This window comes from Lepidochelys olivacea (assembly GCF_965140295.1).
Source record: "Lepidochelys olivacea isolate rLepOli2 genome assembly, chromosome: 11".
In the NCBI taxonomy this organism is placed as follows: domain Eukaryota; kingdom Metazoa; phylum Chordata; order Testudines; family Cheloniidae; genus Lepidochelys; species Lepidochelys olivacea.
In genome coordinates, this window is record NC_140421.1 from 41389742 (window position 1) to 41415828 (window position 26087).

Genomic DNA, 26087 nt, shown 5'->3' on the forward strand with positions numbered 1-26087 from the left:
TATATAACTTACCGTCCATTTGAAAGTTATTAAGCACAAACCTATCTAATCCTGGATCTAATTATCATGCACCTTTATGTGTACTCATGTCATAAATATAAAGGGAAGGGTAAACACCTATAAAATCCCTCCTGGCCAGAGGAAAAACCCTTTCACCTGTAAACGGTTAAGAAGCTAGGATAACCTCGCTGGCACCTGACCACAGTGACCAATGAGGAGACAAGATACTTTCAAAGTTGGAGGCGGGGAGAAACAAAGGGTCTGGGCCTGTCTGTGTGATGCTTTTGCTGGGGACAGAACAGGAATGACACTACATAAATATGACTATTTCCAGGACTTTCCAGGAGGGAGGGGGAGGAGTGGGGAGCCTCAGGGGAGGAGGCGGAGAAGAGGCGGGGCAGGGACAGGGATTTGGGGAAGGGGTTGGAATAGGTGCAGGGAGGGAGCAGAGTTGGGGCAGGGACTTTGGGGAAGGGGTGGGAAGAGGTGGGGCAGGGGTGGGGCCTCATGGAAGGGGTGGAGTGGGGGCGGGGCCGGGGGCAGAAGGGGAAGCTTTTGTATCTTTATATGAAAAGGTGTCAGTGGTGCAACCCTCGGGCCAATGTACTAGTCCTCATGTGACCCTCATGGTGATTTGAGTTTGAGATCCCTGGACTAGATTATCATGATGGTCCCTTCTGGCCTTTAAGTCTATGATGTGTCAGCATGAATCATTATTTGAGCTCCCTATAAAAGTGTGTGAGGGGAGGAGCTTGGGGCTCTTGGTCTCTGGAGCTTTCGAGTTGTCAGAGCTTCGAGTGTCCAGCTCTCTCTCATGGTGTGATACCATCTTGGCACTAGCTATTGGCCTGCAATAGCTACTTACTAATTAGTTTGGGTTTGTTTATTCTTTTATTTGGGGAAAGCAGACTTGTATACACAGACTTAGTCCGATTATTTAGATCAATCTCACATGCACAGACGACGCAAAGTGGGTTAGGGTGGCAGTTAAGACAGGGATACATACCTGTCCATTCCATCTGCCATTCACGGTCTGTGTCCATCAGTCCATTGCTGGCTTTGGTTGTCCAGATCCTGCAATCTTTATCGTGGATGTCTGGAAAGGTAGAAGAACATCTTGGTACCATTGAGTGTATGTATGAGTGCAAGTGTCAACCCAAATCTCCAGTATTGTTAATCCATTCCCCTCTCCTTCCTTCCTCTTCCTTTAGTTAAATAAAGTGTTGTTTATCTTTACATTTGGTGTGTGTGTTGTTTTACGGGAATCCAGCTCTGATAGATGGGCTTAACAGGGGGACTCAGCAGGAATTAACTGGAAGGCTCCCCGAGATCTTCTGATGAGATAGGCCTCCAGCAATAAAATCCTTACACCTGAGGCTGCTGCTGTAAGGAGGGAGCAGAGATGGCTGAGGCTAGGAAGCTGCCAGGAGCTGGAGTATCAGAGACCCCTGGGAGGGGGTGGTTCTGAAGCCAGTGGGCCAGGTCCTGACTTAGGGCTGCATTTTGGTGGTTGTTTTAACCGTTGTCATAAAAGAATAAACCTTCTTGACTGGGACTGGGTGTGGCAGTGCATGTTTGGAGCTGGGGTGCAGTGGCAGCCATCTCGGTGACATGCTCCAGCTAACAAATTCACCTTTTTGGATCAAATTCTTCAAGTCTGGTCTCTGGCTGAAGATGACTTTTTCTGGAACACTTGAGCAAGCTCCTGTTACCCATGTTTGAATTAGTCAAGGGTGAATAGCTAGCTAGCTGTTTTGAAAAACTCAGATAATGCTCTTTAAAAACGGAGATATAGTGAAGAACGGTGGAAGTTTGAAATTTGACATGTTCAGCATACATCCAAGTAACACAAAAAACAACTGGGGAGCGGGAGGGGGTGTGGGGGGGTTGGGCGTGTCTGCATTTTAGGGTCTCTGAGGTCTTGCTGTTACTGGAAAATTTGCAGACTGGCCTTATTTCTGGTCTTCACTGTCGAAGGCTTTTAAGTGGCACTGTTGTCCTTTGTAAACTGCAGCTGGTTAAAAAGGCATTTCATCCTTCAGATACTCAGGTTGACAAATGTCCATTTCCCAGCAGCAGACTCCTTTAGAAGCAGCTGCTGTCCCAACTCTTTGGCTATGGAGTCAAGTCTCATGAATCTGATTATAGTAAATCGTATTCCCCTCCCATTCCAGGGAGAGAAACAAAATTGGTGACAATGTTAGGAAATTTCATAAATGATTAAAAGACTTAATCTGTTTCTAAGGAAAGATATCAACATCAGCAGCCATTTTAATAAAGTCTAATCCTTCCCATTTTCCTGAATGTGACTTTGCAAAAACTCTAGTAGAAAGTATGTGTGGATGCAAGTAAGGTTGAGCACTAGGCATAATCCTCAGCAGTAAATGGTAGTAAGTCTCAAACACCCCTTTGGGTCCCCTCTTTTACCAGTAGGTTTACATCGTAGAAAAATAGTGACCTCTGGTCTGCATACTAATGAGGCAGTTAGCTATACATTTTCCTCCTAGGCCATACTCCTAGGCAGGAGAAACTTGCAATTGCTCTCATTAAACCAAGGCTAGGGCTGCTAAGTGTCACACCTCTCACAGACCTGTCAAGCACAGAGCTCTCAGGTGTGCCAGATGTGGCAGGACATTCTGTATTTCAGCTGACTCAGCTGTCTCTGGTGTGGTGATGGAGGTTTGCAAGACAGTTGTGGCTCTGAAGGTTGCTAATATCTCTGAAATAATGGCAGTCTTTGAGTGAATGGGCTTCACAAACTGTACTGGTGCCACTGATGGCACACACGTGCCCATTTTCTAAACCACTTCCCAAGGTGCACATGAATATGTGAACTGTTGATTGCTCTTCCTGCTGCAGTTGTCAGTCATGCTTCCTCATGGCATGGTTGCAATGCTCCCTCTATTTTTTCCCATGCATGTGCAGAATGAATTTTGTTATGTGCACCAATATGGAGGTGATGTGTGGTGAGGGTGGGGCTGAGGGGTTTGGAGTATGGGAGGGTTGGGGCATAAGGGGTGTGAGCTCCAGCTGGGGATACAGGCTCTGGGTTGGGGTCGGGGATGAGAGGTGTTTGGGGTGCAGGCTGCCCTAGGGCTGCAGCGGGGGAGAGGACTGCCCCCCGCCCTCTCTTGCTGCAGCAGTGCCTGGGCTGAGGGGGAGGGGTACCTCTCCCCTGCCTGCGGCAGGGCCAGGGCTGCAGGAGAGGCCCTTGATAGGCTGCTGTGCGGCTGCGCAGATTAGAGGGAACTTAGGTCATGGGCAATGTATTTGGCTACCATTTTCTCATCCCTCTCCAACATTCTCTCAATTGCAACTGCTTCTGTCAGTCCTGTTCCAGCATCTCCTTCTGCACTTCCAAGAGCTATTATGATCTGCTAGCCAAGTCCCTCTGCATCTCCTGGAGCAGTCTGTTGCAGGCCCTGTTTTGCCCCGGGAGGTTCGGGACCCTCTTTCTGACAGTCAATGACATCCTAGCAGAGAGCCTCACCTCCACTGGACAGAAGGCTCTGAAATGAAGAGCAACACTCCATTACTTTTCTGTCTGGGAGAAAAAATGAAAAGCTTCTCGCCTTTAACTTTCTGCCTCACACCAAAGAGAGTATTTCTCTGCTCAGAAACTGCTGTTTCTCCTGACTAAAACAATAGCAAATGCTTTACCTTGTATTTATGTATGCACCTCCCCAACCCCATGAAAGCCAATTTTATTGTTACATAACTGGCTTTTATGACAGGTTTCAGAGTAACAGCCGTGTTAGTCTGTATTCGCAAAAAGAAAAGGAGTACTTGTGGCACCTTAGAGACTAACCAATTTATTAGAGCATAAGCTTTCGTGAGCTACAGCTCACTTCATCAGATGCATATCGTGGAAACTGCAGCAGACTTTATATACACACAGAGAATATGAACCAATACCTCCTCCCACCCCACTGTCCTGCTGGTAATAGCTTATCTAAAGTGATCATCAGGTGGGCCATTTCCAGCACAAATCCAGGTTTTCTCACCCTCCACCCCCGCACACAAATTCACTCTCCTGCTGGTGATAGCCCATCCAAAGTGACAACTCTTTACACAATGTGCATGACAATCAAGTTGGGCTATTTCCTGCACAAATCCAGGTTTTCTCACATCCCCCCCACCCCCATACACACACAAACTCACTCTCCTGCTGGTAATAGCTCATCCAAACTGACCACTCTTCAAGTTAAAATCCAAGTTAAACCAGAACATCGGGGGTGGGGGGGGGGTAGGAAAAAACAAGAGGAAACAGGCTACCTTGCATAATGACTTAGCCACTCCAAGTCTCTATTTAAGCCTAAATTAATAGTATCCAATTTGCAAATGAATTCCAATTCAGCAGTTTCTCGCTGGAGTCTGGATTTGAAGTTTTTTTGTTTTAAGATAGCGACCTTCATGTCTGTGATTGCGTGACCAGAGAGATTGAAGTGTTCTCCGACTGGTTTATGAATGTTATAATTCTTGACATCTGATTTGTGTCCATTTATTCTTTTACGTAGAGACTGTCCAGTTTGACCAATGTACATGGCAGAGGGGCATTGCTGGCACATGATGGCATATATCACATTGGTGGATGTGCAGGTGAACGAGCCTCTGATAGTGTGGCTGATGTGATTAGGCCCTGTGATGGTGTCCCCTGAATAGATATGTGGGCACAATTGGCAACGGGCTTTGTTGCAAGGAAAGGTTCCTGGGTTAGTGGTTCTGTTGTGTGGTATGTGGTTGTTGGTGAGTATTTGCTTCAGGTTGCGGGGCTGTCTGTAGGCAAGGACTGGCCTGTCTCCCAAGATTTGTGAGAGTGTTGGGTCATCCTTTAGGATAGGTTGTATATCCTTAATAATGCGTTGGAGGGGTTTTAGCTGGGGGCTGAAGGTGACGGCTAGTGGCGTTCTGTTATTTTCTTTGTTAGGCCTGTCCTGTAGTAGGTAACTTCTGGGAACTCTTCTGGCTCTATCAATCTGTTTCTTTACTTCTGCAGGTGGGTATTGTAGTTGTAAGAAAGCTTGACAGAGATCTTGTAGGTGTTTGTCTCTGTCTGAGGGCATTGGGCTCTCTGGGTGGACTGGCCAAGGTTAATTGACTTGCTTTCCCCTGATTTGGGGCAGGGGGAGGATTCACCCAAACTGTAAACCGGGTAGATCATAGCCACATAGGACTGGCAGGGAGCTTGAGAGGGCAGCTACTCCAGTCCCCTGCGCTCATGGCAGGACTAAGTATTATCCAGACGGTCCCTGACAGGTGTCTGTCTAGTCTGCTCTTAAAACTCTCCAGTGATGGAGATGCCACCTGACGGAAACCACTTCAAGCCCCTCGGTCCAGCTCCTCTGTTGCTGGGACTGGAGCGCGGGGGGCTGAGGCCCCACACAGCCCTGCAGCGCCTGGCGGGATGACGCGGATGCCGGCGCTAGAGGGTGGCTCGGTCCCTTCCCCTGAGTTTTTCTCACGCAAGGTGCCCGCCCAGCTGTGTCTTTCCCGGCTGCGGGCTCCCCGCCAGCTCCGCTCTGCCGTGAGCCGAGGGCCCGCCCTGCTCAGAGCCAGCACCTGAGCCGCGGGCAGCCGGGGCGCGGGGCCAGGTGGCTCTGGCCACGCGGAGGCAGCCGGAGCTGCGGCTGGGAGAGCCCATTGCTCAGCGCGGGGAGAGGCAGCAGCCGCAGGCGCGGGGGAGGGGGAGGCAGGGAGCAGGGGAGGGGGCAGAGCCGCCGCCGCCGCCGCCGCCGCCTGGGTACGCAGAGAGCCGGGCAAACATGGTCGCTGCTCACGCTTCCCATTCGTCCTCCTCCAGCGAGTGGATCGCTTGCCTGGATAAAAGGTACCAGCATCTTCCCGGGAGCGGGCGTGCGAGGGGGCCCCGCTGTGCCTGCGGCCTCAGCTCCCCTGATAAGCCCGGCTTACACGGGCGGCGTGCAGGTCGTAGGCAGCGTGCCTGGGGGGAGCCGTGGGGCCGTTCGGGGGCTGGGAAACTGCCCATAGGAAGGGTTGGTATATGCACCGGCGGGAGAGGGGGTTTAGTGCCATTGTAAGAGCCCAGCGGGTCTCGTTGCCGTGGGATTCTGGTGCCTAGGAAATATTGCACGTGGTGGAGGTGAAATGTATCAAAGTCCCCCCTCCCCCCGGCCCGGGTTCCCGTGGTTGTTGGTCTAGGGCTGCTGCTGGCGTTGCATGGGTTGCCGAGAGGTGCAGGAGACAGAGGAATCAGTAAGCTGCACACGAGCATACCTCCAGCGCTGATGATAAAAACCTAGTGTGGGCATTATGGGAGAGGTTAAACCCCGCATTGATGGGGAGTGGGACTGTGGTCTAGGTCTTTTCTAGCTCTAACTTCTCTGATCCTAAATAACATAAGGGTTGGTGCACTCTCGGTTAATAGCTCCAGTGGATGCTTTGAATGACTGCATATTGGGATTACAGCATAAACCTTCTTGTGAAGCTTTCAGTTAATAGACTGTAATGGTCTAAAAGTCAACCCCAACTACTTGCCTTCTGAATGCCTAGGGTAGGTGAAACCCACCCATTAGGTTTGTTGTGTTCACAGGCCCTGTTCCACATGTGGATGAAGGTTTGCATGAAGGAATCCTATCAAGATCATCCTTATCTCCCCACAGATCTCCCTTCCATCATCCATGGGGGGGGGGGGGGAGAAAAGGAGACCTCCATTCTGCTACCCCATTCACCAGGCTGAAAAAAGAAGATCCTCACCACCCTAGACACAGATGAAGGACCCTTGGCTTGTAGAAACTTGTATAAATACAAGTTTTCTCTGCAGTCTCTTTAAAGAGCATATCAATGGACTGTAATTGTTCCCAAAACACTGACAGGATAATTTTCTGTTGGATCAGACTGTAGGCCTAGTAGTAAACACTAATCAGTTAGTACTTATAGTTTAACATGTAGTGTGACAGAAGGAGCCAGGGTAATTTAAAACTGAATGTAATCAGATTATCAAACCCAATTTTAAAAAAAAGAAGAATGGAACTTTAAATAGAGGTAGCAAAACATCTCAAACAAAATAATGTGTCTAAAATCTTCATGTTCCTCCTTGAGGTATTTGGCAAACTAGAACTAATAAAAAGCTAAAATGAGAGCATATTTTTAGCAAGTGAAGAACCTCTATAGTGACAAGTATATTACTTCATAGGGGCATGTGGGCTAGGATTACTGATGTTTTACTGCATAGCCTTGTTGATGACATTACTGAACACAGAGGCTAAACATCAGCACTTAGGAATAAGACACATAAGACATTATATGTTAATGTCATAAGAACAAAGCACAGGGAAAAGATGACAGTCAGAGGGACAAAAAAAAGTCACAAAATCCTGTTGTGTTAAGAATTTTTCATTGTTCCTGGACAGAATAGATCCTCAAGAAGAGGTGAACCCACATTCTTGTTGCGTTCTGAAATAATTTGTCTTTTAAGGAGCCTGATCCTGTTTTCATTGAAGTCAGTGGGAGTCTTGCCATTGACTTCTATGGGAGCAAAAGCAGGCTCACTCTCTTAGCATTTTTCCATATGTCTTATCTGCATATATCTCAATAAAAGGTTGCTAAATCTGTTCAAATGTGTTTAATGTATTCAGCCTATGAGCAGTTCTTGTGATTTCTTTTACCCCAACGTGTGTCGTGAGAGAGTTCGAGACTGACATTTTTTTTTCAAACCTTTAATTTTAAATGAATATACAGTATGTGTTCAGGGCAGGCTGAGTGTCTTTTATAGAATTCCATCATTTCACAAAACCAGAATACAGCTTTTATTCCTCTGTGGGTTTTAATTTGATTCAGGTATTTTTTCATTATTTTTTCATGCTTTGTGTGTATATAATAAGATCTTCTAAACTTTCCACAGTATGCATCCGATGAAGTGAGCTGTAGCTCACGAAAGCTTATGCTCAGATAAATTGGTTAGTCTCTAAGGTGCCACAAGTACTCCTTTTCTTTTTGCAAATACAGACTAACACGGCTGTTACTCTGAAACCACCCTTTTTAATGATGTACAATGCTCACAACAATTAGATAACCCAAAGATTTCAGCTCTGTCATTATAATTCTGTGCTTTCCTGTGTGTTCGATATAACCTGCAGTGCCTTAGCTGACTGGTATGTTTGACTGCAGGAGCAGATCACAGAGCAAATCATGTAACTTTGCTATCCTGGTGTGTCAAGAATGTAATGATCTTGGCTAAGCTGTTTATGAATTATTTAGATATGAATGGGTGTTTTGAGGGCATATTGTACATAGGTACTTTTTGTATCTTTTGTTACCCTGTTAGACTTTAGGTCTCCATTATTTAGATCTAACAAGAATAAAATACCACATGTGGAACACTGATCTTGCAGTCCTTAATCAGGCAACATTTTCATTTATTTCACTAAGAGTTAGACTAAGACTGCACGGTAAGATCAGGCCAAAAATTTGATTCAGGATTTCCCGTCTGGCTCATTATATGTATGTTTGGGACCTAGCCAGCTCTTTATACCCTTCGTGATAAATGCAAACAGGAGTAGCACTGATAGTGATTGTGCAGAGAAACTAAAGTGGAGAACTGGGATTTTGAAAGGGGAATACATGGTGATAGAAAGAAGGTAGCAGAAAGAAGAATGATCTCACTGATTGCCATCCTGGGCAATGTATCATTGCCTCAAGGAAGTAAGAACTTGATTGGCTTGTACTTAAGCAATAATATGGATAGATCAGGTGGGTTATGACAACCATGTTTTATTTCTTTTAAAAAATATATAAGACTGTAAGGAAGCACTCTTGCTTTCTGTGTATGTAAGTTTCTAGTCCAGTTTTATATTTATAACAATTCCTTGGAAACATCACAATGTTTCGCCCAGTGTTTTCTAGTTTCCCATTTCATAGTCCGTCTTCTGACAATGATAAATAAAAACAGCTTTTCCTGTCTGTCCCCTAAGGCCATTTTACAACTATGATAATTAATATTAATATGGGCATACTGTAATGTTGTAGCCTCTTTGCATTTTATAAGGTGCTCTGCTTGAAAATATCCATGCCAAAGGCAGGAGTAGCAAGGTGCTTCAAGTAAACTCAAGAAGGTTTGTTTTCTGTAATCACAAGGTTAGGACTTTCAGTTACACCAGCTTCCATTTTTACATATACAGGATTACAGTTAATTCTGTACTTATCTTCCTTTCTGCCTTCCCTTCCTTGCACACCTACATAGGCAAAGTGAGTACACAAGCATTATGTGCCTGATGGTCTTTTCATGGCACACGAGTGCACTAGTAAATGATGTGTGGTGTCCTCTCCTGCAACACCAGGGTTTTTCTTTTCTGGAGACATCTGGAAACCTGTCTGCACTGGATACATCTGCAGTTGTCTGTGTTGCTTCTTGCATATTGTTAGGTTTTGACCATTGAAGTCTTGTATTCCAAGCAAAAATCCACATAACAGCTTTCTCATCTCATTTGCTATTGCTCTCACCTTTCCCTTTGTCCTTGATACCCAAGGCCTGATTGTCTTTTATAGTAAGGTTTGTTTTACGCTGCCCTGGCAAACATGTTGGCATTGTCAGAGCAGTATAAAGGGTAGAGCTGGCTGGAAAATGAACTTTATTTACATTAATAAATTATTTTTTGGACTGTAAAAATAAAATCCAAAAACTGTGAAATGTTTCATTTTTCGTATTGTTGCTTTTTTTAAAAAAATCCCAAATACTTTCCTTGAAAATGAAAAATAGTGACAAATGTCAGTTTTGATTAAACCACATTTTTCAACAAATTTTAATTGAAAAAGTTTTAATCAAATCTAGTTAAGGAGCCTTATTTAAGGAGAACTGAGAATTGTGTCCTCAAAAACAAAGTGGTCATCAATGATCAATGATCTTTCATCAGTGAGTTTTCACTATTCTGTTTTTCAATATTTTTTCACTATTTTTCACTATTCTAGATGACATTATTTTTTTAATCATAGGAATGCAGGGCAGGAAGGGATCTCAAGGGGTAATCTACTCCGTCCCCGTCCCCCACACTGAGCAATACCAAGTATTCCTAGACCTTCCTTGACATGTGTTTGTTCAACATGTTCTTAAAAATCTCCAAGAATGGGGTTTCCAGAGAAAGGTTAACTGTTTTTTCAAGTTCACACAGCAAGTCAGTGGCAGAGACAGGAAGAAAACCCATGTCCCTGAGCAATCAGGCTTTTGCCATCTCCACGAGCTATAGAAAGTGTGCTTCTCAAACAATTACTTCAAAAAGCAGTTTTAACCTAAGCTGTTCAACTGCCAAACACCTATTGCTAAATTATTCTAAATGAGCAACAGGGGCAAAATAAAGTACCAGCCCAGCTGCCAATAGGAAACATACAAAATAGCTGATATAAATTGAAAATCTACTGCCCAAAATGTGTATTTCCTAGAAACTACCATTCCCTACCCATGTTTATTCTTCACGCATTGAAATAAAATTCAGGCTCTCAGGTTTAGTCAAACTTGAAATTTGTACTTCATAAATTATTACATTTAAATTACTCGATAAATGTCAGACTATTCATTTAAGAATACTGGCCCTGATTCTCAACTTCCTCACTCCAGCGGCAGTGTAATGCATTAACTTCAGTGGAGTTACACAGGTCTCATGTCAACAGACCATAGAATCACAGATATGTAGGATTGAAAGGAACCGCGAGAAGTTTTCACGTCCATCCCCCTGCAGTAAGGCTGGACAAAGTAAACCTAGACCTTCCCTGACAGGTGTTTGTTCCACCTGTTCTTAAAAACCTCCAATGGTGGGGATTCCACAACCTCCCGTGGTAACCTGTTCCAGTACTTACCACCTTGATGGTTAGAAAGCGTTTATCTCCCTTGCTTCAGATTATGCCGATTACTTCTTGTCTTACCTTCAGTAGCTATAGAGAACAATTGATCATCATCCTTTTTTACAGCCCTTAACATATTTGAAGACTTTTATTGGGTCCCCTCACAGCTTCTTTTTTCAGGACTAAACCTACTCAGTTTTTTCAATCTTTCCTCATAGGTCAGGTATTTTTAAACCTTTTATCATTTTTATTGCCCTCCTCTGGATTCTCTAATTTGTCCACGTCTTTTCAAAAGTGTGGTGCCCGGAACTGGACATCGTACTCCGCTGAGGCCTCACCAGTGCCAACTAGAGCAGGACAGTTACCTCCTGTGTCTTATGTAATGACATTCTTGTTAATACACCTCAGAATATTATCCTATTTTGCAACTGAATTACATTGTTAACTGGTATTCAGTTTGTGGTCCACTATAAGCTCTAGGTCCTTTTCAGCCATACTACTGCCTAGCTAGTTGTTCCCTATTTTGTATTTGTGCATTTGATTTTTCCTTATCTTCATTTCATCTTGTTAATTTCAGACCAATTCTCCAATTTATTAAGGTCATTTTGAATTCTAATCCTGTCATCCATTGCGCTTGCAACCCCTCCCAGCTTGGTGTCATCTGCAAATGTTATAACTGTACTTTCTACTCCATTTCCAAGTCATTTTAATGAAAATATTGAAGAGTACTGGACCATGCAAAACTCTTGTGGGACTCCATTAGATACATCCTCCCAGTCTGACAAAAAACTATTCATAACTACTCTAAGTATTTTCTTTCAACCTGTTATGCACCCATCTTATAATAATTTTATTTAGACATTTCCCCAGTGTGCTTATGAGAATGTTATTTAGGACTGATACAAAATGCAAGATTTAATTTTCTCCTTGTTGTTTATGCATCTTGATACTTATTGTACATTACAGCTCGTGTTGTGTTACTCCCTTTATTCTGTTATCATTGTAACTGTATTTTGCATTATAGCAACTCTTAGTATTCTTACTAATTTTTCAATAGAGTTAATGCACATTAACTTTAATGGCTTTAGTGGATGATCTTTGAATTAAACAGCTGTCAAAATTTATATATGACCATGTAATCTTCCAGAAGTTATCTTATAGTTTCTGTAAAGTTAAAATATTTATTAACTTCAGCATTAAGCTAGACTATGTATGGGCGCAGGGGCAATGAGGATAAAGCTCTGTTCATGGATTCTCATGGCTAGAGTTTATATCGGAATATTTTTGTCACTAAATCATATCGTTCTGTTGTACATTTCAAACAATGTTTATCTCCACTAGTCTTCACATTAAAGCCCTCAAAATGTCTATTATAAAGCAAATGTGCCATTTAATGTAATATTGTCTAGCTCCACTCTGATCAGAAGGAATGGTAACTGTCTTTGAGCTCTAGTTCATATTTATGAGAGCTCGTGTTTAATTCAATGACATTTGATCTGTATTTTAGTTTTAAAGTGTGCATTATGTGGAATGGGTATTTTCACAAATGAAAGAGATAAGTTTCCTTTTAATTTTAATCTCTTTCTTTAATATGGAGTGTATTTGTCATTTTCCTAAAGGTAACCTTATTATGAAAAAATAAAACAGATCTATATTTTCCTGTAGTTGAAACTGCAACTGCTGCACTATTCAAATAACGAATTTCTACCTGGAGATAAATCTCTATGAATGTCATTACTCAACAAGTATATTTTTCTCTCGCTGTTGTTACAGCTTGAAAGCTGACCTTTGAGTTGGAAGAAAACGCTATTTATTGTTCAGCAGAATAGCCTGAGTGTATACGGTATTTGTTTCCATGCCAAATGGTTATTCAAGGGATACTGCCAAGTAGTTTGAACTTAATATGTAGCGTTTCAGTTTTGCAATATTAAAGGTGTTTGATACAAAATATTGGTTTTTATTGTACTATTCCCATGCACTATTGTAAATCCCAAAACTTGAGTCCTGGGCTAGTGCTGATAAATCATTAAGTGAAAGTGGCTATAAAGAGACCAGTCTTGCTTTATTTATCCTGTTGAGTCAAATGGAAAACCTAGGTAAACAAACAGCATACTGGAAAAGAGCTGTAGCTCACGAAAGCTTATGCTCAAATAAATCGGGTAGTCTCTAAGGTGCCACAAGTACTCCTTTTCTTTTTGCGAATACAGACTAACACGGCTGCTACTCTGAAACCTTTTTTCAGAAAGACAGTCTCTGCTCTGAGACACTTACATCTAAACAACTGCGCTTACTGGTGTTTCCAGTTCTCATGAGTTTATTGCAAGTCTTGTGATATTTGGTATTTTTCATAAAGCCACAGCTCCTGGAGTCATGTGATAGATGATAATCTTAGGGTGTGGGTTTTTGTTTTTGTTTTTTTATTTCCTGGTGATGGGTGTGTGTGTGTGGGGGGGGAGCTTGAAAACATGAACCCTAAAGACTTGGAAACTGAATGCCAATTACTCCCCCCTCCCCCCGCTTTGTTATTTTAAAAACATCTGATGATTTTGGGAGGCCAAACTCATGACTTTTTTTAGTGCTTGGGATTGGCAGTACTGCCTCACTAGGTGCTGTGCACCTCCTGGGAGGGGCTGAGTGTCCTCCCTTCCGTTAAAGTTAACACCATCTCCTGACATGACATCATATTTCAAGTCCCATCTTTCATTCTGTCCTCGTATACCTACCTCTCTCAGAGCATTTATATATCAGAGAGTCAAAGGGAAACATTAGCAGCCAGTCAGTGAGCCCCAAAACTGTCTGGAAGAGAAATGTGCTTCATTGTTCTCCGACTCCCACGTGATGTAGGGGACGATGTAGGGGACGGAGAGCATTCTCCTGCTGCTGAGATTCTGCTGCTGTCTTCTCCTTTCCTCCTCCCTGCCAGAAGGTGGGTGGAAGTGGGTACATAGGGCACAGAGAGCAGCATCTGGTGGAAAAGACTACCCCTGCTGCTTTTTGCAGCTACTTCAAAGCAAAATATACTTTAACACCAATAAAATGAGCAGGGTTTTCAGCTGTAGTGGTTAGTTGTACTCGTCAGCTCATTCAGTTTGTGTTTATGGTGTTGGAAATAACTGTTGCAGTTTTAGCCCATGGAAGGACTAGTTGCATTTGTGAAGGACCCTGTTGTGTCATTTTTCTGTGTCTAACAGATTGTAGACTCTTAAGGACAAGGACTCTGATTTCTGTGTCTTGTACAGCACTGAGCAACATACAAATAATTAATAACAACACAGCCAAAATATTAAAATCTGTTTTCTGAAAAGTGATACATGCTGTACACTAAGGGAAATACTTTCCCAGATTATGTACAGCTGAGTAGGAGCATCAACTCTCCCTTTTTGTGTGGTTTTTTTAACCTTGAACTTGAGTAGCTGTTTTTGAAGATACAAAATATTCTCCTTAAGTTATGCTTCTAAAGGGCTTTTTCTAATGTCTGTTATATAAACTTTCTTGCAAGGAGAAATGTCAGGTATATTACCTGAGATGCTGATAATCAAATAAATCAAGGCTAAAATGTCTTTAGAGGAGAGAGATTGACATAATTGAACAGGGTTATGTCATTCTTAATGATGCTGTCACTTGTGTGTGCATGCTGTGAAGTGGTTATGCAGTCTAACCAGGCAAGAAACTGGGGAGAGAGGAATAAGAGGGTGGCGGATATGAAAATGTTACTGTCAGATAAACTCTGTACCATTGTTCTGAAGAGGCAAATTAATTATGTAATATAAATAAATAACAATTAAAGTCTTCAGTGGATAAGCAAGGCAAGAGAGTGTATAGTGGACTGATAGGAAAATACAAAATTCTGACAATGTAATGCATGATTTCCTACTCTGATTTTCATCATTTTGTGTTGCTGTTTCTTTGTTTTGTTTTTTACAATATTGTCCATACTGAAAAATTGCATGGATTGGGGTAGTCAGAATTTAATATCATGAAGGAAGAACATCAAGGAGGCCTACATGCAATTTCCCTCATTTTCCAGAACACTGCTCCTGAACTGACCCAGAGGAGTTGTTACAGAATGGCACAAGATACTTTCCATCCCCACCCGCCCAGCAGCCCCTCAGGCCCAGGATCAAAGAACCAACCCAAATCTTGAAGTGGGGTGCAGCCCATAGGGTGTGTTGTTGCATGATCTGTAGACTTCCAGTCTGATATTGAATTTTTTTTTTTATACTTTTCTATTAATGCTGAACAGTGCCAACCTTCTCTGCCCATTTGTGGCTTCTGGGCTTTTCAGAGCAGTCTTTATCCCATCCATGATGTGCTGTTGCTCAGCTGTAAAGTTCCTTACTGGGAAGTTCCCTGCATACTTTGGGGGACCTGGGGGAAATTGGAAAGCTGGCTCCCCCACAGAGATGTTTCAGTTGAGAGATGAAAAACTGTATTGTTAAGCTAGCAATGAAGACAAAGTTCAACATTTCTTCATTTATATAACTTAAATTTTATTTTCCCTTTTTTCTCTAAGTGGGGCAACAGCTCAGCACTTCCATTGCATCCTGGATATTCACAAAGATGGAAATAATCCTAGAAGCTACTATACTATTATCTTCAAAATAGAATGCTAAGGCTCAAGGTTTATTGTTTGCTTTGTTTTGAACAAACAATCGGGCAGTATGAAGAATTGGACAATAGTAGTAGGCAAACTGCTAAAACGATTAGGGTTTTAAATTTCATTGTTAGATAGAAATTGCAGAAATGCCTTGGATAGCTTCAGTCCAATTTCTGGGAGTGAAAACATTATGTGCAAATGGATTTGCAAATGGATTAAACTTTATTTTTAAGTGAAATTTTGTGTCAGAATCCTATGGTACATGGCAATGTATAATCTAGTGTAGAATCAGGACTAATAGTTCGGAAGTTAGAACAACAAATATCGGAAAGAATCAATATTCAAATTTAATTAAATTTTTAATGTCAGAAGATCACCTTCTCACTGATTTGAATCGTAATTACTTCTACACATTTAGACATGCTCTCTTTTGGGCTGTTTTTCATTCTCTTCCATGAGGCATGCCAGAAATTGGCTGAGAAATACTATGTGCAAAATATAATTTCTGCTATGTCCAGTCTGCGCATTGACGCCACACAACTAGATTTAACTGAAAAATATTGTATGAAGAACTAGTCTCCTGCTTTTTCTGGCTATGATGTTTTATCATCCTACAAATAGATTGTGTCAATAAACATTGGCTGCTAATGATTACAAATTCTCCTTTGTGGACTTAGCCAAGCATTTCTCAGGTGGCAATTTCTAAATCGTGCTACCTCCACCTTTTTTTTTTACTGCTTTGCTCTGTGACCATAGTTAAAGATAGGATGCCCTAAGAGAAGTAAAGCATTGCTAGAGTCTGTCAGGTGAAGTGTTTCTATTGCATGTCTTGCAATGGTGGAATAGGATAGTACACAGAGCATGCTGCGCTTCAGAACTGTAGTTAATGTGTATTGTAATACTCCCCTTCATTTGTCTTTTTGGGGAGGGGGGGGAGGATGAGAGGGCGTATTATATTCTCATTATAGCATTTACATTGTTTTTCCTAGTTCTCACTTCACTCCATTAAACTCTTTAAAGCAATGGTTTGTGGACCACCCATGATCAGCAGTGCATTGCCAGATGGTCCATAGACCTTCTTTCTCTCACATTGGTTGAAGAGTCTGTCTTCAAGTGGTGATGCTATCTGATAGTTTTAGCCCAGTACAGGACTCTTTAAGGTTTGTTTAACACAAAGAAATGCTACTTCGTATGTTGTATGGGTGCTATGTCTTTTCTGTGCTGTGTTTCTTTGGTATAAATTCAGACAATCAAATTTAGAGACAGCATCAGTGTTTGTAGATTTCAAGGCCAGGAGGGACCCACTGTGTTCATCTAGTTTAATATAACACAGGCCGTAGAATTTTCCCAATATAATTCCTAGAGCATATCTAGGAAGGGCAGCAAACACACGAAAAGATATAGATAAATGCAAAGTGACATGAACAGATTAGAATGCAGGGACTGTGAGGAGTATTGATTAAATGTGAAGACCAACATCCTGGTACAGGAAATAAAAAGTGCATAGATACAAAATGGGGGAAACATAACCAAGCAGCTGGGACACCATAATGACACCCAGATACCATGGTGATGAGCATGGTATAAAAATTCAGGAAGATGGAGTACATATCTCATTAGAGCAAGATTATTTTCATATTGTTGACTTAAGAGCATTTTAATTTTACCCTCATGTAATCAAGCACCATAGTTACCTCAGGGAAAGGATGGAACTGGAATTGATGGAGGGGAGGAGAGATTGGAGAAGATGTGGCACTTGACTGCCTAGATTCATGGATTTTAAGGCCAGAGGGACCATTAGGATCATCTAGTACAGTGGCTCTCAACCAGGGGTTCTCTTACCCCTGGGGGTATGCAGAAGTCTTACAGGGGGTACATCAACTCATCTAGATATTAACTTAGTTTTACAACAGGCTACATAAAAAGCATTAGCAAAGTCAGTACAAACTAAATTTTGTATACAGACAATGACTTGTTTATACTGCTCTACATACTATATACTGAAATGTAAGTACAATATTTATATTCCAGTTGATTTATTTTATAATTATGTGGTAAAATGCGAAAGTAAGCAATTTTTCAGTAATAGTGTGCTGTGGCATTTTTATGTCTGATTTTGTAAGCAAGTAGTTTTTAAGTGAGGTGTAACTGGGGTGGGGGGTGTACGCAAGACAAATCAGACTCCTGAAAGGGGTACAGTAGTCTGGAAAGGTTGAGAGCCACTGACCTAGTCTGACCTCCTGCATAACACAGGCCACAGAACCCCACTTAGTAATTCTTGCATCAAGTCCATAACCTTTGTTTGAGCTATCATGTATATCTTTTAAAAAGGCATCCAGTGTCAATTTACTTCTTAACCTTCACTGAAATTCTTTTTTATCTTCTTACAACAGTACTACTGTCATCATTTCACAACACTATGGCTTCAACAGCAGGGGGAATATTTTGTCTTCAGCAATGGAAGAACATTGGTGTCACACTAAATTATCAGTGTTCCCTTTTAGATTGATATGAATGAGCCCTGCACTTGAAGCATAGAGCTAAACATGATTGGACTTACATCTGCTATTAGTTTTTCTTTCCTAATTACTGGACCAATTATTAACTTTCTAAAGACAGTTTTACAATAGTACTTAGTTAGATCTAACATTAAAACCTGCTTTATTTATTAAAATCAAATCAAATCTTCAAGCCCTTAATAAGATACCTTAAGAAAGGAAGTTAATTTATTTTATACTGTATTGACATTGTTCCTTGCTAGGCAGCTTGTACTTAGAGAATAGATAGATTGTTAATATTTAATTTCATGATGATTACTTTGTTAAAATACTTAAGCAGTCAGTGTAATCAAACCTGAGTTTCACTGGTGTTTTAAGGAATAAGTAATTGAAGGTATGGCCCTTAACTAGCTCCATTACAGTTTGCTATTAAGTCAAACCATTCTTCCTTCGAAAACTAGTGCTATTGTTATAGTTTATAAATGCTTAATAAAATTAGCTTAAGTAAAACTACCATTGTCGTTATTGGACTGAAATTTGTAGAGATGTACTAAAGCTGTGGTGGAGCTCACCATGCTTCCCCTTGCCTCAGTGCTATAGAAGCCCCACTGTAGAATGGGCATTGTACAGAAATTTGTGTGCGGTTACAAAGGAGGGTGTAGTTAAGGCAGACCCCTCACATCCAAAGTAATACATCTAGGAGCAATGCATGCAGACTGCCCCCAGAATAGGGGACTGTATTCTGGAAAGTAGTGACTCTGGCATGGTGAATAAGGAGCTTGACATCAGCTCCCAGTCCTTAGCTGTGTCAAAAAGAGTGAATGTGATCTTTGGATATATAAATGGGAGTAGTGAACAGGAGCAGAGAGGTGACTTTACCTCTCTGAACAGCACTGGTGAGACTGATACTGGAATTCTGCATACAGTTCTCGTGTCCACATTTTAAAAAGGATGTTGGAAAAACTGGAGAAGGTGAAGAAAAGATCTACAAAAATGATCTGAGGCTGAAGGAAATGCCTTGAGACTTAAAGAACTCAGTTTGTTTGTCTTATCAAAAAGAAGATTGAACAGGTACTGACCATCGCTGCCTCAGAGTTCTCCTCCTTCCGTGAGGTATAGTATGATGACCTTATGATGCAACAGGTGAACACTAGCTTTGTTGGAGGAGAGAACTTTCACTGGAACTAGACCAAGCCTATGGCATTCAGAGCCAGACAGAATAAGAGTGACCCCCCACTCATTGCATTCTGAGCCAAATGTAAAACCCATCTCTTTGGCTTGTGGCAACCATTTTCAACAAATGAGCATTCTCTCAAAATGAGCTTTGTCTTTAAAAAAGTCCAACAAAGTGTTAAGCTTGTTTCTGCTATCAGGGCTGGAAGAAAGATGTTTCTTGTTCTTACTTTTCATGAAAGGTGCTCAGATAACAACGGTAGGCAATTTTTAAAAACCTAGATCGCCTGCAAACCCTTCTTGCTTGCGTCTTGTCCCTTGATATCAAACAACAACAAAATACTAAGGCTATTTGTTGTATACGGACAGTCTGCTGGTCCCATATGGAGCCCACTGCACTTCAGTGGGGCTCTCCAGGGATGCAACAGTCAACTTACATATAGCAAATTGTGGGATCAAGGCATTAAATATTTTGAAGTAAATTTTCCCCAGCACTATGCTTTCCCAACCCCCTGATACTGTCCTCTGGTTTGTAAGTAGAACTGAGTGAATGCTGCAAAAAATAAAATGAAATACTAATTTGACTTTTTAAGCACATTTGCTTTGATTTGGTGTTTATTTTTTTTTGTGCCTGTGTAACCTACCAGTGTTTCCAACACGTAAGGAAGCAAACTACTAGAGGCAAAATGACACACATTTATTTTAAAAATTGAGAAAGTGACTTTGACATGCAGAGTTTAGGGCTTCTTTGGGAAAAGTGTGCTGTGCTGAAAATTATGATCATTGTCTTCCCTTTCCTTGTCAAGCTTTGCTGTCCTTGTCAAGCTTTGCTGTTAATGTTGGGGTTAATGAAAGAAGTGAGCTGGTGTTCCAAGTGCCAGCATAGTGTAGGTAGGGATCTAGTATAAATTGATTTTAATTCTGTTTTCAAGCTGCACTTTCTAATATCCTTAAAAGCATTTTGACAAGAGAAGTAATACTTCTTAATAACTGGCAGCTAGTGCAAAGATTAAAAAAAAATAGGGAGAGTGAAAACCTTGCTTGAAAGAATTTAAAAGGGAGCAGTTGTAATTGACTGTGGTTTGAAGAAGGAAAGAGGATATACCTATGGTAGTAGGTAAGAGGATAATGCTATAATGTAGAAGCAACTGTATACACCATAGAATTATTACTCTCATCTGTATTAATAAAGGTAAATTGGAGTGTAAATGAGTTTAGAGGATTTAATCCCTCCCAGACACAGTTTAATAAGAAATTGAGGGCCAGTGAGACAAAGTGAGAGGGATGTGGTATTATATACCTCACTGGGGCAAGCACTGGTGCCAGCATTGAATGACCAAAGAGGAACACCAGAAATCTCTTTGCAGGAAGAGCACTTAGGCTGTGAACATTGCATTGTAGTGAAAGAGGGAAACAAATACATATATATATAAATTAAACTAAACTCTGTCCCTTTTTAACTATTTCCATGTATTTAAAAGAAATTAGCAAAATTAGCATTTTGGTCAGTTAAATTAACTGATTTTTGGAAGCACTAGATTCAGTGGGTAGACCTGAAGAGCACTGAAAATGATTAACATTTTCCAGACCCCTTTGTAGAAGAATAATTTGAGCACCTGAATTTCCAACATAATCTCACAGAAACATTAAAGTGGCCATACTACATCAGACCAGTGGTCCATCTATTGCAGTATCCCACTCTAAAAGTGGTCAGTTTCAGTAGTTCCACAAGAAGATGCAAGAAACCTTGTACTGAATCTTCCATAATTGTCCTTCCTAATGCCTTCCATTAGTGGTCGGTTTATTCTCTGAATTACAGAGTTTTATAACCTCATTTTAAAATGCTCTAGTAAAGTAAATATGGCTGTTCACATTAGCCATGTAAATGTCAAATTGTTTTTTGAACCTACTAAGCTCTCTCTTGAACTCACTGGCACAAGATGGCATTGAGCCCAACAGTCTTGCCCTACCTCCAATTATTTTCACTCCCAGTTGCAGGATATCTTTTATTTCGGCTGTATCTGTTTAGAGATGGTGCACTTTCGTTTATTTTATTTTTTTAATGAAGTGATTCGTATCCAGCTTACGTAACTTGCATGCTTTTATACAACAGCATTTTATTTTTCTTATACAAAGAAAAGGACAGAAGAGGTGGAGCAGAGGGATGGATTTCTTGGAATCATTTGTGTTTCTATATGTATGCAGAAAACTGAGTTGGAGATTTAGAAGTGCCCAGTAAAATCTAAAAGAGCATGGTTAGCCAAGCTTCTTTGAGCTTTGATAGCACAACTCCCAGATGCTCCTTGTGGTCACCCCAGGTGTTGCTGAATACAGTAGTGTCATCTATGTATGCCCTATAATTCATTTAACCCTCTGTTGACCAGTCTCTGGTTGCACCAGTATTTACCAAACCAAAAGGTAGTACCGTAAATTCATAGAGCCCTATATCAGTGATAAAAGCTGATTTTTGTTGTGCCTCCCTCTCCAAAAGGGATCTGCCAGTAACTTTTGGTTCGATCCAAGGTACTGAGGTACTTGGCTTGGCTCAGCACTTCCAGCATGTCATCAATTCTTGGCATGGGGTATGCATCTGTTAGAGTGACAGCATGGAGTTTCCTATAGTCTACACAAAATCTTACAGTGCCATCCCTTTTGGGGCCAAGACCACAGGGAAAGCCCAGGTCAGATTCCTTAATCACCCACAGGTCCAACGTGCTTTGTATCTCTTCCCGAATTTGCTCCTTCACCTTGCCAGTGGCCCTGTACGGCCTGGAAGGCGGGGCGGGGGCTTAGCCCCTTTTGTGAGGATTCTGTGGGACAGCAAGTGTGTCCTCCCGGGTTTGTTGGAAAATACCTCACTGTACCTTTGCAGCGTTGACAACGCTTCCTCTTCTTCAAGTGGTGTTAGCTCACTACAGATTTCCATACTTTCCAAAGTTGACCCATCTTGGCATTCAGCCATCAAATCAGTGAGTGGGTATGCCTCATTTTCCCCTTCGACACAACAGATCATGTTTACCCTGGCCACTCTACGGTGATAGGCCTTGAGTCTGTTTACATGTACCAGTTGGGGCACAGTATCATCAAGGGGCTTTTTAACTTTATAAGTGTCCTCCATCACCACTTCCACCACTTCAAAGGGCCCCTCCCAGGATTTTTGCATTTTGAACTTTTTTGCAGGGCTGAGTACCATGACCAAATCTCCTATGTCAAAAGTGCATTTACAAGTATTTTTATCATACCACGCCTTTTGCTTGGCCTGACTGCTCTGGGGGTTGTTTTGGACAATTTCCATAATGTCTTTCAAACTCCCTTCTGAACATACTCAGTCACGGGTTCCTCCCTCACTGTGCTTGATACAATGGGGATTCAGTTGTGACTGAGGTTGTCAGGCACTATGATGATAATAATAAAGTTGGATACAGTGGTTAGGTATTTTGATTATTTGGAATGTCTGCAAGGTTGTTGCATGCACCTACAAGCCACATTTAATGGGCTCACAAATATTAAAAAAAAATTTAACTAATAATCTTAGTTTTGGTGTATGTGGGTGGCAATTACCTGTTTCTGTAATAAAGCCCTTATGCACCATTCTTTTTTTCTTCATGCAGACCATTGGAACGTTCCAGTGAAGATGTAGATATTATATTCACCCGATTGAAAGAAGTGAAAGCTTTTGAGAAATTTCATCCAAACCTTCTCCAGCAGATATGTCTCTGTGGATACTATGAAAATCTGGAAAAGGGAATCACATGTAAGTTGTTATTTCATAATATATTTGACTTTTAGTAAGTCAAGGTTTAGACCAGGATTCCCTTCTAGCGAAAGATAAGGCAACAGTATATATGGGGAATCCTGTTGAAAAAATCTACCTTGCTGGGACAGAGTTGATTGAACTGCTATATGACATAATTCAGTTCTACTCTGAGTCCCTGGAGGCAGTGTTCTCTAGTGGATAGAACACTGGACCAGGACTCTGCCACTGGTTGGCTGGGTGACCTTGAGCAAGTCATGTCTCCTTCTGGTGTCTCCATTACCCTGTCTGTAATTGAGGATAATGATGCTTACCTCCTTTGTAAAGTGCTTTGAGATGTATGGATGAAAGTATGTGACCTGCAGGGTGACCCAAATATGTCACCCTTGTTAATACAGAAGCCCTCAATCTTGCAGCAAGTTGCCAATGCAGCATTAGCTTGCGCAGACTTTTAGAACAGAAAAGATGCCACAAAAATACAAAGACAGCAAGCAGTAAAAATGACAAGTTATTTGTCTAAAATTATTTTCAGAGAAATACATCCAATAGATTTATATTATGTACACAGCATGAACACAATTTAAAGTAGGTATTAACACAAAAATGGTGATCTGTGCTACAAAAATTATTCACACAAACATTGATCTATTTCTTTTGTAGGCTTGTGTGCCTTTGCTTGGTCTCTTACAGTCATAAAATGGATTTATTGTTTTTTGTTTTTGGTATACATCTAGTTAATGTATCTAGACCAGAGGTGGGCAAACTATGGCCCACGGGCCACATCCGGCCCGTGGGATTGTCCTGCCTGGCCCTTGAGCTCCTGGTCGGGGAGGCTAGCCCCTGGCCCCTCCCCTGCTGCCCCCCCTTCTCCGCAGCCTCAGCTCGCCATGCCGCCAGCGCTCTGGGTGGCGGGGCTGCGAGCTCCTGCCGGGCAGTGCAGCGGCGTGGTTGGCTCCAGCCAGGTGGCGCAGCTGACAGTTCTGCTGCTCTGAGCACATGGTAAGGGGGAGGGGACGAATAGGGGGCGGGGGCCATGCTGTTTGGGGAGGCACAGTCTTCCCTACCCAGCCCTCCATATGGTTTCGGAACCCTGATGTGGCCCTTAGGAGAAAAAGTTTTCCCACCGCTGAACTAGACCCGTTCTAAAGCACCCGTCAATATAATACATACATCCTCTATATTTTACTTTAATATTAAATAACATGAAATAAAGTGGATTCTCAGCATAAACTTTATTAAAGCACAAGAGAAATCCACAAAAGTAGCATTGTAGATAAATATTTTAACCGTCTTTTCTGAAACAGAGTTATAGGGATCATCCTCATAAAGAGAAAAGTGAATTATCTCCTGGTATTTCTCCTGATAAGGGTATTTTCTAAATATCTTTATGTTGCTACTATTTTCTGATTCCCATCATGAAAAATAATAGAGAATAGAAACCAAAGAGATATGGATCTCACTATAGTATAAAGTTCCATTTAGGAATGGTTAATAAAGGGTTAGCAAATGATCAGTAGGTGTTATAAGCATATTACAGATATAAATAGAATGTGTTATAAATTATTATAAGTCATGGTTATAAGCAACCTACTGATTTATTGGACTGTATAACTATCTAAAAAAATTGATTAACTATTTATTAAACATCTGTTAATCATTTATTAACCTTTATATTAAAATTCTTTTTATAAAGGCGTGACTGCCGAGGAAATCAAGAAATATTTCAAATTTCAGAGGCACCGTGGTAAACGCAAGTTCAGAGAACCTTTTTATTAACTAGGATAGCAGGAAAAGGCAAAGCAAACAAGAAAGGTGGCCTGAAACATTGCTATCTATTTCCATTTGTACTGAGATTCTGTGTATGGATACCCTAAAAATGCTATGCTCCAGTTTCACTGGGTATCTTAGCAGATAGATAAATAATCAGATGGGGTCTGGCGAATTCTATGGTGCTCGCAGTCAGTACAGTAATACAGCAACATGAAAGCGATGTTTGTCAGCATTGTTAGATAGGCTTACAATAAGAGTGTTTATTTACAATATTTCATCTTTCCAGTATTTCGTCAGGGTGATATTGGAACAAATTGGTATACTGTTTTGGCAGGATCACTGGATGTTAAAGTTTCGGATACGAGCAACTACCAGGTAAAATACAACTGTTCTTTAAAACAATCCAGTTGCATGGCACAAAGACATACTGTGAACTACATATAGGGCTAGATGACAATGGTCTGCATAGTGTCAATCATTTGCTTTTTTGTCCGTCATAAGCATGCTGGTGTTGTCCGCGTTTTCTTCTGTTTAAGTTTACTTTTTGTCTCTCTGCTCCTGTAGGAGGCAACCCGTGTTCTTGATTTAGGGGAACTGAAATTTAATAATCTGAAAGAGGATCTGGATGTAAAATAGGAATCACCACAGTCTGTCATATTGTGGGTTTGCATGAAGTGCAGCTCAAGGTCTAACTTTTGAATTGAATTCCGTGGAAAATGTTTATTTTAGTCCTTTACTTAAGAGGTTTAAACTGAAGCCACAGCCATTGCAGTTTGTTAATCCTGACTGTCAGGAAGCAAAGCCTGCAGAGCTGCACGCTAATGAGCACAGCTGGCCTGTAGTTGGAAGAGTCAGCAGACCAGCTCTTAAGCCTAGCAGCAGTTTAGTGGCTGCTCAAAGTGTTTGCCCATGGCTGTGCTAGCTTCCTCGTCTGCTTGCTCACAGCCTTGTTTCTGCTTTATTCCAGCCTTGATTTAGGTTTGTCTCAGCCCTGCTCCTGCCTTGGCCCTAGCATTGCCCCTGCTTTACCTTGCTCCAGGTAACCTGGTCCTAACGCTCAGCTAGGATTGCCAATTTTCTGATTTGCAGAAAACCGAACACCCTTTCCCTGCCCTGAGGCCCTGCCCCCTGCTCACTCCATCTCCCTCCCTCCCCTGTCGCTCACTCTCCCCCCACCCTTGCTCTCTTGCTCATTTTCACCGGGCAGGGGGTTGGGGTGCAGGAGGAGGCGAGGGCTCCGTCTGGAGGTGTGGGCTCCAGGGTGGAGCCAGGGATGAGGGGTTTGGAGTACAGGAGAGGGTTCCAGGCTGGGGTAGGGAGTGGGATGGTATGCGGGCTCTGGACTGGGGTGCAGGCTCTGGGCTGGGGCCAAAAATGAGGTGTGGGAGTGGGAGGGGGCTCAGGGCTGGGGCAGCAGTTGGGGTGGGGCTCCGGGAGGGAGTTTGGATGCGGGAGGAGGCTCAGGATTGGGGTGGGGGAGGGAGCTCAGGGCTGGGGCAGGGGG

The 26087-nt window shown here is 41.9% G+C and overlaps 1 protein-coding gene across 2 annotated transcripts in view; it reads left to right on the top strand.

Annotated features, from left to right (window-relative positions):
* The first annotated feature begins 5502 nt into the window (after positions 1-5502).
* Positions 5503-26087, top strand: part of RAPGEF4 (Rap guanine nucleotide exchange factor 4) — a 227684-nt gene continuing 207099 nt past the window's right edge. For both annotated transcript variants that reach the window (XM_084643984.1, XM_084643985.1), the window contains exons 1-3: positions 5503-5827; positions 22671-22813; positions 24870-24958. In XM_084643984.1, coding sequence (XP_084500110.1) covers positions 5763-5827; positions 22671-22813; positions 24870-24958 — 297 coding nt within the window. In that variant the 5' untranslated portion in view covers positions 5503-5762. The remainder of the gene's footprint in view (positions 5828-22670; positions 22814-24869; positions 24959-26087) is intronic.